Source organism: Trichomycterus rosablanca, chromosome 15, assembly GCF_030014385.1.
Source record: "Trichomycterus rosablanca isolate fTriRos1 chromosome 15, fTriRos1.hap1, whole genome shotgun sequence".
Lineage (NCBI taxonomy): Eukaryota > Metazoa > Chordata > Actinopteri > Siluriformes > Trichomycteridae > Trichomycterus > Trichomycterus rosablanca.
This window is the reverse complement of record NC_086002.1, coordinates 4,829,836-4,843,683: the sequence shown is the minus strand read 5'-3', so window position 1 is coordinate 4,843,683 and position 13,848 is coordinate 4,829,836. Positions and strand designations below refer to the sequence as shown.

The 13,848-nt window shown below is 40.0% G+C and overlaps 1 protein-coding gene across 1 annotated transcript in view; it reads left to right on the top strand.

Annotated features, from left to right (window-relative positions):
• arhgap20 (Rho GTPase activating protein 20) overlaps positions 1–11,779 on the top strand; it is a 32,153-nt gene extending 20,374 nt beyond the window's left edge. The window contains exons 5-16 of the mRNA XM_063010507.1: positions 702–851; positions 2,008–2,049; positions 2,241–2,325; positions 2,416–2,490; positions 2,922–2,988; positions 3,381–3,569; positions 3,657–3,826; positions 5,326–5,490; positions 7,060–7,202; positions 7,304–7,493; positions 9,176–9,290; positions 10,018–11,779. Of these exons, the coding sequence (XP_062866577.1) occupies positions 702–851; positions 2,008–2,049; positions 2,241–2,325; positions 2,416–2,490; positions 2,922–2,988; positions 3,381–3,569; positions 3,657–3,826; positions 5,326–5,490; positions 7,060–7,202; positions 7,304–7,493; positions 9,176–9,290; positions 10,018–11,690 (3,064 nt within the window). The 3' untranslated portion in view covers positions 11,691–11,779. The remainder of the gene's footprint in view (positions 1–701; positions 852–2,007; positions 2,050–2,240; positions 2,326–2,415; positions 2,491–2,921; positions 2,989–3,380; positions 3,570–3,656; positions 3,827–5,325; positions 5,491–7,059; positions 7,203–7,303; positions 7,494–9,175; positions 9,291–10,017) is intronic.
• Positions 11,780–13,848: the final 2,069 nt, after the last annotated feature.

The following is a 13,848-nucleotide window of genomic DNA, read 5'->3' as shown; positions in this document are numbered from 1 at the left end:
TGGGTAAACATTGGCCTTTTCCTCTTGGCAAACTTTCTTCAGTGCCTCAAGGTTATTAGAGCTCCATTGATATACTTGCAATTTTATGTGTGATTCAAGTCAGATAATTGTATGTTAGCAGTTCTATATTATTATACACGTCGCTTCATACTCAGTTGTGAACATGAACGTCACATTTAGGGTATTTAACAGATGCTTGTAGTCAAAGTGACTTACAGTTGTGACTGAATACAGGGCATTCATTTGAGGGTTGAAGATCTTGCTCAGGGGCTTAAACCTTAGGGGGGTGGCACGGTGGCTAAGTGGGTAGCACTGTCGCCTCACAGCAAGAAGGTCCTGGATTCATACAAATTGTCCATGACTGTGTTCGATATAACCTTGTGAACTGATGAACCTTGTGTAATGAGTAACTACTGTTCCTGTCACGAATGTAACCAAAGTGTAAAACATGACGTTAAAATCCTAATAATAAACAAACAAACACAAACCTTAAGGCTTGAACCAGTGAACTTCTGATTAATAATCCAGGACTTTGACTGCTGCCCTGTGCTCATGTTGTTCTTTCTTATAAATCCTTCCCAGCCAGTGACATTATCTTTTAAAATAAAACCAGAAAAACTGAACGTAAATTAGATAACAATTTTAATACCTTTTCTTCTCTGTATGAATGTTATGTATGTATGAATATGTTTTGTGAACAGATCTTCAACAAACTTTAAGCTGAAGGCTCTGGTCCGGGTTTGTGAAATGTGGACAGCAAACTGTATGGAAGAAGTGTGTGAGGGAAGTACGAGTCTCGACAGAAGCTTTGTCATGGGCTGGCCAACCTGTAACTGTGTAGCCACATTCAGGTACAGTATGTGCTCCACCTTCTGTTTGGTTGTAATGATAGATTCAATCATTTCCATAAAGTCATTTTGATAATACATGTATGTTTTCGGCATTTAGCAGACGCTTTTATCCAAATCGACTTACAGTGCTGTGACAGTATATTGTCTAAGCAATTTAAAGTTAGGGACCCAAGGGCCCAACAGTGGCAACCTGGCAACTAGTCCAGTACCTTAACTCTGAGGCTACAACTGCCCTAAATGATTATTTCATTAGTAACCAGTCAGTGTGCAGGTCTTTCTGTGCTGACAGGCTTAGTTTGCTGATATAATTTGCAGAATGTGTGTGAAGAAATGATAGTTCCTCTATGTGTGCAAGTAGCAAACCTCCTCTGCAGTAGCTTCACATACTTACCACTGTGGTTAAGTCAGCAAGACGGCCACGTATGTAAAAAATGTTACAGGGTAAGTAGCTAAACAGATCCTGTAATAATAATGTGTAAGATACATTCAGATAAACCATAATTAGATACAGTAAAGACCTCTACATTGTTGGCCTTTGGCATCATCTCCTGCAGGCAAATGACACGCATACACGTTAGCCGACCACTTCTTTTCACCCGCCGGTGGTGGAGTTTCACAGAGAGCTGTATCGCGTACAGAGAGCCACGCCAAATGCTTAGCAAATCATTCATCGCTTGACCAGACTGCAAAAGGCGCAAATGTACAGATGCAATAAAACCCAGTTGCCTGGCCAGGTCTATAGCACCACCTGGGATTCAAACCTGAGAGCTTGAGATCGTCAGACTGCTGTGTCAACCAAGTGCTCTTAATGAATGAACTTATTTACATTGATGTATCTGAAAAGAAATTATTGCATATTTATTAAGCAAAACTAAAAAAAAAAACAGTAATGATCATGTTTTTAACCCATTTAAAAGATGAATCCATTGTTTTTACTTTTGAATTTACAGTATATTTATATAACTAAGATTAAGCTACATTTTTTTTCCAAATGGTTTGTGACTTACTATTCTTACATAATTACTTATTTAAAATAATAACCAACTGTGGTTAGTATGAAAATGATACATTCTGAACCACATGTTGCCACTTTAGCAATTGGTTCAGCTCACATGATGGTTTTACTGATAAAAATGTTTCATGATCTTATCTGCAGCTCAGCTGAAGTGAAGGAGAAATGGCTGACGCTTATAAAAAGGTACCTTAGAAAATGATCTTATAAAAACACCACACTGAATTTCTAAAGTTCTAAATCATGTCATGTATCGTCAACATAACTGCCTGAAAAACAGACAACAATGCTGAATTTCTCATTATCATGATATGCTTTGTAAGGTTGAGGTTGCAATTCTGTGTTAATTTTATTTTATTTGTGTCCTAAATCTTCAGTGAAATAAAAGAGGAGAAGGAGAAAGATAATCCAAAAACAATCCCCCTCAAAGTGCATGCGAAGGACATGGGGCACTTGCTATATGTAAGTGCTCTTAATATTCAAGCCAATACTCGATTTTCTTTTATGATTTAAAATATGGACGTCTGATTTATTGCCTCTCTGTTGGTTCAGAAAACGATTGCTGTGAGTAATTCTGACAGCGCCAATGAGGTTATTCGTCTGGCACTGCAGCAGTTCGGCATTATGGTGAGATTCTTTGCATTATAAGCCTGTTCAGAATTATTATGTCATTTAGGATCATTGATGCAGGGTTGTTCCTGAAAGTCTACAGATTTTCAAATACATTTCATGAGTTAATTGCAAGTTTTTGAATTATATGGCAAAATCTGCTTGGTTGAAAATATACAATTAGCAAGATCACTAACAAAGATCATTAGCATTAGCAGATTTTGTCATATTTTCATGAAACCCACAATCAAATCTGATACTGCCCAGAAATGTGATTAAAGCAGGACACCCCTATTGATAGACTAAATTCCAATACACTCTACTTTACTTTGTATTTATAGTCAAACCCCAAACACCTGTCCACGGATAAGCCGTGCCCTCATACAGCTCTTAACATAGCTGTCAGTTGTTTATCCTGGTGCACAACATTTCCGGGAATGTGTTTACAGGGTTCGGCGAAGGACTTCCAGCTGTGGGTGAGTTCCAGAAAAGACAATGCTCCCTACCCTCTGATTGGTGAGTTGGCCAAAATGCCTAACTATTTTAAACTTAACATTATTGTGGACACAAAGATAATCCTGTAGCAATAACTTTATTCATAAATAATAATGTATTGCAATTAGTTGAGCTTTTTATGATTAGATACATGTGGAAGCAAACTAAACATTTATGAAGTCTTTTTGGATCTGGTACCAGGACATTACCAGCATCTTTAACCTTTGTACATTGCAGGGCAGATTGTCCTACACAAGAGGGGTCTTATGCACTCTGTTGTGACCCTTTGTCCTCATTACCAGTATTAGAAATATCTTCAGTTTGAGCCACAGTAGCCCTTTTTATTGGTCTGTATGAGACGCCATAGCTTTTCTTAACCATCCACTAACTTGTTTTATTTTGGCTCTGCACAGGTCATGAGTTTCCTTTTAGCATACAGATGAGCCATATAAGAGATCCACTGGATGAAACTGGCACCAAAAATGTTGAAGTTACAGCTCCTGAAAGACAGATGGAGCTGATCCTCGAACAGTTGCAGTCTGACAGTCAGTGCCAGTTTATTCTGAGGCCCAGTCGGGTGGCCATGGGCCACTCCTTTGTGGGTAATCATCATCTTAAAATTTTTATGATCTCTATGTTTAGATCATACTCGGCACTAAATGTCTTTTTTTTTCTTCTGTAATCCTAAGTTGATCCAGACCAGAAGCCATTCAAGAGACGGCGATCGCTCATTAATTGGGCTTTTTGGCGTGGCTCATCCAATCAACTTGATGAGCCTTCATCACCGGCAGCTGATAGGCTGTTTGGCTTGCCACTTAGCTTGGTGTGCATGGAGAACAGCCTTCCCAAGCCCATTATGGTAAGTGTGGGAATCATATTTAAGATGCTCATGCTCTTCTTGGTCTTAATTTGACACTGTCCCAACCTTTTGGGAAGGTGTCGCAGGCATGAAATTACAAAAATCTATAGCTGATATGGGGCGGCACAGTGGCTAAGTGGGAGCACTGTCGCCTCACAGCAAGAAGGTCCAAGTCCTTTCTGTGTGGAGTTTGCATGTTCTCCCCGTGTCTGCGTGGGTATCCTCCGGGAGCTTCGGTTTCCTCCCACAGTCCAAAGACATGCAAGTGAGGTGACTTGGAGATACAAAATTGTCCATGACTGTGTTCGATATAATCTTGTGAACTGATGAATCTTGTGTAATGAGTAACTACCGTTCCTGTCATGAATGTAACCAAAAGTGTAAAACATGACAGTAAAATCCTAATAAACAAACAAAACTATAGATGATATGGCTAAATATTAAGTGCCTTTTCTTTGTAGTTTTAGTTTTAATTTTCATTTATCTATTGTGCCAGTTTTTTAGATTAAGTTTGTACATCCAGCCGCTCAGGTGGCGCAGCGGTAAAATACACTAGCACACCTGAGCTGGGCTTTCGAATACATTGTATCGAAGCTCAGCTCTGCCACCCGACTGGGCTGGGCAGCTGCATGAACAACGATCGGCCTGTTGTTCATAGGGTTAGGGGCAAGTCGGATCATGGGTCCTCATAACTGGTGCAATTACGACCCCTGCTGGCTGATTGGTGGCGCCTGCACAGGGCTGACAAATAATGCTGATCAGGGTGTGGCTCTCCGTGCACAGTGCTGATCGGTATACATGAACTCGACTCGTGCAGGTGAAAAATGCAGTCTGTACTGAGCACGTGTCGGAGGGGACGTGTGTCAGTTGAGAAGCATCCTCAGTCAGCAGTGGAGGGTTGAATCAGTGGAGGATGCAATCAAGGGTAATTGGACACGACTAGATTAGGGGAGAAAATTGGGGGAAAAAAGTAAAAAAAAAAAACTGTCTCCGCTAAGACTTGCCCAGTTGTGGTTTTGGACTTGTCTAGGACTCGACAAAGAAAGTCTTAACTACAGACACAGACGTCTGATTAGATCATAGCATGGGTCACATGAACATCTTCCATGAGAAGAGAGACGTCAGACATTGAGCTGTTTCTGTGGCACCGTGCATCTCTGCACCCCACACATACAAACTCAACTTATTTATAGGAACTTAATTAGCTCTTGGAATGATGGAATGATTCACTTATGTTTCCAGCCTGAATGATTTGAATGATTGATTATATTTAGTGTTTGAATCTTAAGTTCCTCTATGGAAAACGTGAATGTGAGCATCTGATTTACAGTTGGCAGAACAGAACGGCAGTTCTCGGTCCTGATTAAAAGCTGTTAGTTACGTTTCTTTGATTTTCTTTGATTTTCTTTGATTTTCTTTGATTTTCTTTGATTTTCTTTGATTGATCATTAAACAGTGTCATCTGTAACGTGTGTCTGCCTGTATTTTCCTCTGTACAGGACATGCTGGTGTTTCTGTTCCAAGAAGGGCCGTTCACGAGGGGAATTTTCCGTCGCTCAGCTGGGGCCAAGGCCTGCAGAGAACTGAGAGACAAACTCGACTCGGGAATCCAGGTCGTTCCAATAACCCGCCAATCCATCTTTGTGATTGCTGCTGTGTTCAAGGTGAGTGTTGTGCCGTGACAGAACCAAACTTCAAACAAAAAATGATCAAAACACATAGATAATCCGAACGTTGTTTGGAATAGCGGCTGCTAATCTTGCTCTTTTGAATACTTGTACGTAGCATCTGTATATGCTTGTTGCTAATCATTGTTTATCTGTAAGATTTTTTGTCTTTGAATCAGACCGTTCGTGTTTCTTGTCTGACGCAGAGCAGATCAGGTGCGCTCCACATGCTGAGTGCTTGAGTCCAATTGACTGTGAAATTTCAAACCAATGGCTGATTAAAAGCAGATTTCTTCATCCTGTTCTGTTTAAATATCTGTGTTGGCAGTGGATTTAAAGACAAAACTCTTGCAGAACTGATTTAAATGTTTCATTTAAAGGATTTAAGGATGTAATTTATGTTTTGGTTAAACAATAAATCTATTACGAGGGATCTTCAAAAAGTTTCCACACTGTTATATTTTGGTTGGAAGCGGTGAGGGTGGGAGGAGTCGTAATCGGTTGTGTCTGAGAGACGCTTATAGTCGGGATTTAGCTCTATCTGATTTCCACCTTTTTGGACGCTCAAAGAAGCTTTAAGGGGAAGAAGATTTTTATGTGATGATGATGTGAAAGCAGCGCTGCATCAGTGGCTACGCGCTCAACTAAAAAATTTTTTTGCTGATGGCATTAGTTGGTATGATGCATCCAAAGGTGAACATGTAGAATAATGTATTGTTGTTTGAAATTCGTAATAGAGTTTTAAAAAGTGCGGAAACTTTTTGAAGATCCCTCGTATTCTTTTTCCATAGACAGTGAATAAAGCAAACTAGAAATAAAACTACAATTGCAAATGCTTTCATTTAGTCAGGTTATCATGCCTGTATCATGTAGATCAGCGGCCCCCAACCCTTTTTGCACCACGGACCGGTTTCATATAAGATATAATTTCACGGACCAGACTTTTTTAGCTGCAACGAGATGCTGCTCCCACCTAGGGGTGATTAGAAACAATAACACCTGTATAAAAGTAGTGTTTACTTTGCTGATGTAGCGTCTCTAATTATTTATTCTTTCTATGCGGCCCGGTAATAAATGACCCACGGACCGGTACCGGTCTGCAGCCCAGTGGGTGGGAACCACTGATGTAGATGGCAGCACGGTGCAAAAAGTCACAGCAAGAAGAACATGGATTTGATTCTCTGTGTGGAGTTTGCATGTTCTTCCTGTGCCTTCGTGGATTGCCTCCAGGTGCTCCGGTTTTCTGCCCCAAGTCCAAACACATGTAGCCAGGCCAAGTGGAGCTTTTAAAATTGCCCTAAGTGTGAATGTGTGTGTGTGTGTGTGTGCGTTGAAGACCCCACCCCCCTTTTAGTCCAGTTTTAGTTCCATCCAGCAGACTAATGGCCAATTTTTTCTGCGTCAGGAACTGCCAGTGTGTCCATATACTTTTGACCATATACTGAACATACACAGCAGTGAGGGCTACTAAGGGAAGAAAGCGTCTGCTGTTGTAGAACCCAGTTTATGAAACTGTAACTCTACCAGCACTGTGAATCATTGTGTATCTGTGTGTTCAATATGCAGGACTTCCTGCGCAGCATTCCCGGCGGCCTGCTGTCGTCAGATCTCTACGAGAAGTGGATGGCCGTCATGGATTTGTCCAACGAAGCAGATGAGGAGGAATGGTCCAGCAAAGCAAATGATGACCAGTTGAAGGCCATTCAGGGGTACCTTAACACTTTATTACAAATCTAACATCTCAGATCAGAAATCCAGACCTAATACGACAGAGGCGCTGATGTTGACTCGCTGATGTTTTGCATTTTAGATTGTTAGCCTCTCTTCCCCCTGAGAACCTCCTGCTCCTAAAGCATGTTTTGGCAGTGCTTTACAACATCCAGCTCCGAGCCCAAGACAACCAGATGAATGCCTTCAACCTGGCTGTATGTATTGCTCCCAGCATGCTCTCTCCTCCCTCCTCCAGCAGCCCCGAGATTGAGGGAAAAGGCACCAAAAAGGTTGGTGATTACATTATGCATCTCACTTGACACTAGCATCATGTTTATATCATGAGAGCTCACGTGACTCCAGGCAAGAAACGTTTTGAAAAGGATAGAAAAGTCTTTGGTAGAAATGCAGGGAAGTTCTGTTAGCGAGTTTTGTTTGCATGGTGCTTGTTTACCGATTCCACTTGATTAAAACAAAAATTAAAGACACATTTTGTGGGATCAGCAGAGCGGCTGCTTGGATTGGTTTTCTGTTTGTAACATGTGTAACAGATGTGTGTTATTATTCTGTTTTAATTTCACAGCTGTCTATTTTAAAGAATTTACATGTCAGGGAAAAGAAATCGAATACGAAATGTATGTGGATGCTATAATGTCACAACCGTGTTTGCTTTTTAAACATCTAATTTCCCACTAGATTTCTAGATTTTGAAACATCACTGGAACACAAAGTATTTATTTATAAATACTCACTTTGTGCGTGGGCCAGTTTCAAGCTGAAATAGTAAAAGGGCCTTTCCCAAACTGTTGCCACCCACCTAGTTAAAAGCTTACTTTTGTTTTGAATAGCGTTTGTAGCTCTAAGATTTATTTTCCCCAAAACTAAGAAAACAAGCCCAACATCACATTTGTATCAGGGGCTGGAACACACATTGCTATATCTGCAAGAATTGAAATAGAAATTATTTGCAGGGTGGATCAAAAATGCCACCAACAAAAAAGCGGACAGTTGCACATTAATAAGTGGCAAAATTATTAGAAACAAAGTATCAAATGAAAGACATGAAAACATCCGCAACCCACAACAGAGAGAGTGGATAGAAAGGGGATAGTGCAGAAATAAAATAAGAACAAATCATCATGATATGAAAGGCTACTCCAGCCATCAGTGACTGTGCTTGAGCGCAACCCCTAACACACCACTTAGTGCTCCTCTGTGCATACCAGTAAATTTATGACTGTATCCAACACTGGAAAAGGGACATCATTCTGCCTCTGGGGCAATCTGTTCTTTCAAACACGCCGAGACACCTTGGGAAGTTTCAGAAAAGAAATGAATGTTGATCAAACTTATTGGCAGAAAACTGGACTGGACTGAGCGGTCTGGCACCATGGTCTAGATGGATGGATGGATGGATGGATGGATGGATGGATGGATGGATGGATGGATGGATGGATGGATGGATGGATGGATGGATGGATGGATGGATGGATGGATGGATGGATGGATGGATGGATAGATAGATAGATAGATAGATAGATAGATAGATAGATAGATAGATAGATAGATAGATAGATAGATAGATAGATAGATAGATAGAGACTTTATTTATGCTAAGGGAAATTACTGACAGATCGACAGATCACATGCAATTAAGCCTCCACACCCCATCCGCTGTCCAAACTAGACACTGCAGAGGAATAGAAGGCAGAGGTGATTGTCAACTAAGAGAGGTTGACAAATCAACATGCTTCTGTACCTCTGCCACACACAGGAACACGACTCGTGAACGTGAAGCAGCTCATAGACAGCCTCCACCACGTTACACTATTGTGATTCATATTATTTTATTTTAAGTTGTATTATTATGTGTAATTATATCTTAATCTAACAGTAACATCAAACCTGTAATGTATCATGAAAATAATAAGGCTGATCAGGTTTTTTACATTCTTTATTGCTCTGTTCTTAGGTCTGTAAGTTGGTACACATAATGATTAAAAATTGCGTGGCAGTTATAGGAGAAGATGTGACCGCTTTATTTGATGGTTTTCCTCAAAGATGTAGCACCGACAATCATGGATCAGGTAAACAAACCTTCCTGTAGAATTTACACATGATTATGAAATGATCTTCATAGTATAACATGACTTATTGCAAGATACCAGTAGAAATACAGTGGAACCTCGGTTTAACGGACTAAATGTGTGTGTGTGGTGGTGGAACTGGTCAGTAAAATGCCATTGTCCGAAATAGCAAGATTTTATCCAGGGGGTGCGAAAATACAAAAGCAAAGAACTAAGGTCCACTAAAGTGCATAACATGCATAGTTATGTAAATATGTAATGTTAACCTGTAAATAACATGTAAATAAATATTAAAATTGGTGTTCTGTACTACTGGGGAGAAATTTCATTTACCCTGTGTGGTGGAGGAGATGTTTTTTGCCGTGATCGTATAGTGGGGTCTCAGAGTCCCTATTATTCTGAGTCTGAAGCACTGCTGGTGCAGAACTCAGCACTAGGACTTGCAGAAATGAAGCATAAAACACTAAGAAAAAGGCGAGAACAAAACGAGCCTTCAGACAAAATAAAGCGCATCACTCATGTAAACAGAGAGACGTGCGCCGGCTAGTGGACAATTACTGAACTGCAGGTCTTGGTACGCTTCAGACCAGACATTTGTTTTTCCAGATTTTGTCTGTTAAATCCAAAATCTGTTAAATGAAGGTCCATTAAATCAAGGTTCCTCTGTATTATCATTGATACTTTTACTTGCATAAACCCTTTTACCTCTATTTCTTTTTACTTTTAGATGTGTCTTCTTATCAAATGACCGACTCATCCTATGATAGCCTTGAGAACGAGCTACATGATGAGTCTGGGTCGCCATTCCAGCCGATACAGAGGTCCCGAGGGAAGCCAGACAGTCGCAGTTGTGACTCAGTTCTGACCCTAAGTGACTGTGATCTGGATCAAACTGACACTGACCCGGAGAACACCCAAAACACGCACCACTTACCCCCACAGTTAGCCCACCCTGTAAAAACTCGCCCAGCGTTAAGTCCACCATCTCCTCGCCCAGATTCCCCTCATGCAGCGACTCCTCTTCCCAAGGGTGTTTGCCAGCTGAGGCGCTCCTCTGAGCCCGCCATTTGGAACACAACCTCATCCTTAGGCAAATTCCTGGAGCGCAGGGGAAAGCGGCAGGGCAGTTATGATTGTGTGACTCACCAGGGCAGAAGCGATGATGATGAGATGTTTGTTAAGCATTTGAACACCCTGAGGTTTGAGAAGCAGGGAAGTCCTTGTAAAAAGAATCAGAGTGAGAGGAATGTCTTCAGACAGTGGAAGGAGCACCTCAAACCTCCACCTCTGAATCTAGGCACCAGCTTCACGAGCTTCTGCTCTCCTCCAGCTTCACCAGTAGGCTCATCAGTAAGTTCTCTGGACAGCGTTTTCTCTCAGCATTCTGTCGACTTTGCCAAACCCTGCTCACATCCTGTAGGCAGCTTTAAGTCATCAGTAAAATCTTCTCCTCGATCCCCGGGCTATGTGTCTGCAACGTCTCCTGGTCCAACCATTCCTTCTCCCAGGGAGTCTTACTCTAAAGAGAAATTTGACTGGTGCCACCTGAAAAGCACTCATGGGCTCCATCCAAACACCTGGCTTAAGAAAGAGCACAGACTCTCCCTTTCTAGGGACAAAGAATGTGTGAATGAAAAGGAACCTGTTAATCCACTTGTCCATCCTGAGGTCTCCTCCCAGACAGGCCACAAGGACAGGAGAGCTCAGGAATCTGGTATTCCAACTTCTAGGAAAACGTCTACCAGTCCGATCTGCTTGGAGGAACCCTTGCTTGAAACACAGAACTGCTGGTCAACATATTCTTTTGGCTTGGAAAAGCCATTAACAGTGAAAGAACTGAGAGCGCTTCACAACCAAGCATGTGACGCAACTTCAGGAGACACACACGGCACTTTAAAAGGTAACAACAGTTTGCCTAATTCTTTATTTTACGGCCAGGGTGTTAAAGGCTTGGGCTTGTACAGGGAAAAAACAGATTCTTTAATCCCTCATGAAAATACCTACGAATGTCCAACCTTTGAACGCAGAGCATCTGAACCTGGACAGACTTGTCTCAGGCTGGACAAAGAGTCAACAGAAAGACTGGAGCGTATCCACAGACAGGCCATAAGACGACAAGAACGATATTCTTCCTCCCACACTCATGTACACAAAGTCCCTGATGTGAAGCAGCAAGACAAGGCTAATGAACCCCAGTTTTGCATATCCCCGTCTGCCACGAACGCTGTGAGGGAGTACTTCTTCTTGCATGGAGATGGAGATACCCAGAGTAATCTAAAGAAGAGCCAGGAGGTAACTGCGGCTCTTGTCCATGGAAAGCGGCAGTGGATAAGAAGATGCAGCGACACACAGCTGGAGGACTTCGAGAAAATGCTCTTTGCTGAGGAGTCTTATGTTTAGGTTTTGGGATTTTACTGCATAAAGTGATTTTATTTGTCCTGGTCTAACACACTTGGGTGTTAAGAGTACTCCAGGACGGATCATCTTATCTTAAATGTGGACTTGTATATAAATACTTTGTCTCTCTGTAAATTCGAGTTTCCACTTTAATACACTGTTAACAGTTGATGCTTAAATGCAGATGCAGTAACTCATTGTTGCTGAACTTATTGTATTGTTGTAGTATCAGTCAATGAAATGAAATGGAGTGAGCTTATTAATCAAATATATGCTGGTAGGTACAAATACAATTACCAAGACTTTATTAGGTACATAAAACGTGATTATTTATTAAACTACATCACCAAATTGATGAACTTTCTGGGTATACACTTACTGTGGCCCACTGTAGCCCAACTGTTGTTTATGTACACTTTTCTCACCACCAGCACCTCATTAATCAATCAAAATGGACCCCCATAAGACCCCCATTGACCAGATGTTATCTGAGTGGTGGACCTTTCTCAGCACTGCAGTGACACTAACATAGAAATGACGTGGCAGTGTGTGTTGTGCTGGAATGAATGGATTAGTTGCAACAGTGTTGTTGGGATTTTTTTTTTTGCAATGTTAAGTGTCCTGACACTTGTCCTGTGATCAGACTTGTTTAATGACTAGAGAAAGATTGACCCACATTGTGCATAAAAATAGTCTAAAAACTACATATGAAATGAGTTTTAACAGGGTGTGTTCCCAATAAAAATATGTCAGTACATTTAAAAAGTACATAAATGACACCAGAGGGGTGACAGAGTGTACACAGCAATAAATGGACAACAGTCAGTAATTGTACACCCACAAAGTTAATGTGTATGGTTGATGTAGCTTATAAAATAATTAGTGAAGCTACCAAGCAGGTACGTGTACCTAATAAAGCGCTTAGTGAGGATGTATAGCTTGTATAAACCAATGTTTCTGTCTATAAACTGTATATTTGGCATATGAAGTTTGAAATCATTTTAATGATATTTATTGTAAAGATTTTAATGTACCACTGAACTCAACTTTTATATGAGTAAAACCTCTTGGATTGTTAAGAACATTAAAAACTCACAAAATACCCCCGACAGAAACGCATCAGGAAAGTGTACAATGTCATTTTTAGGGCCAATGAAACTAAATAGGATCCAGGATTGTGGACTAATCAGTTTTATATATATAATATCAAGATACTTTGAAACCTCATCAGCTATCCTGTTAGATATGTGCTAATCTTGCTATGTTTAGATTTTAGAAATATTTTGCTGTATTTATTAAATAGATTAATACATTAATAATTAATTAATAATTAATATTAAAAGAGACTCATATTAGAACTTAACATGTTCTAACAAGTCCAAAGAGCTTATTGTTAATGGCAATTTCTGGCAACCGTCCCCAGAAAAGCTGTGTGCTAGTGTTACTGACATAAAACTGGAGATATTAGGGAGTATTTAGGAATATTTAGCTACTATTGGCTACTCCAATCACTCAGACTTGATTTATTTAAATAATGACTAACTTTTTTAACTTATACCAAGTGTAAGCTAAGCCAGTTAGGCGCTAAGTAACCAGTCAGCTAGCTTGAAGCTATTGTGTTTATGTTGCCTACAAGACAATAGATATTGTGACATTTCAGTGAAATAAAAAACCCACAACATTATAGTTATCTTTAGTAATAATCAATACAGGATTGCCTACTTTAATACGTTTGATACTAAGATATTAAGTGCAAGTTAAGTATTAATGTTAATGTCAGCTTACTGAAGGATAAGATTAAATAAAATGTACTGCAATCAATCATTATGTTAACAGTAAATTAATTATAATGTTGATCTGTATAATGGTATTTAAATATCAATACTTTAGTATGTTTATTTGCAGTAAGACAAGCACATGTCTGGAAGTGTTTTATGCATAAATAGTACATACTATATTTTCAAGAATCTAAAAAGTGTTATCTAAAACTGTGTTATTTTATTTCTATATAAATATTTTTCTCTAATATTGCTGCCAATTCTTGTACAGTACATGTATTTTTTGGTATACATAGATTTTTACAGGAGTAAGATTAGCGGTAACATTCTAGCTGGATATCTTTATAAAATACTGCTAAAATACTGCTCTGTGTATTATATTT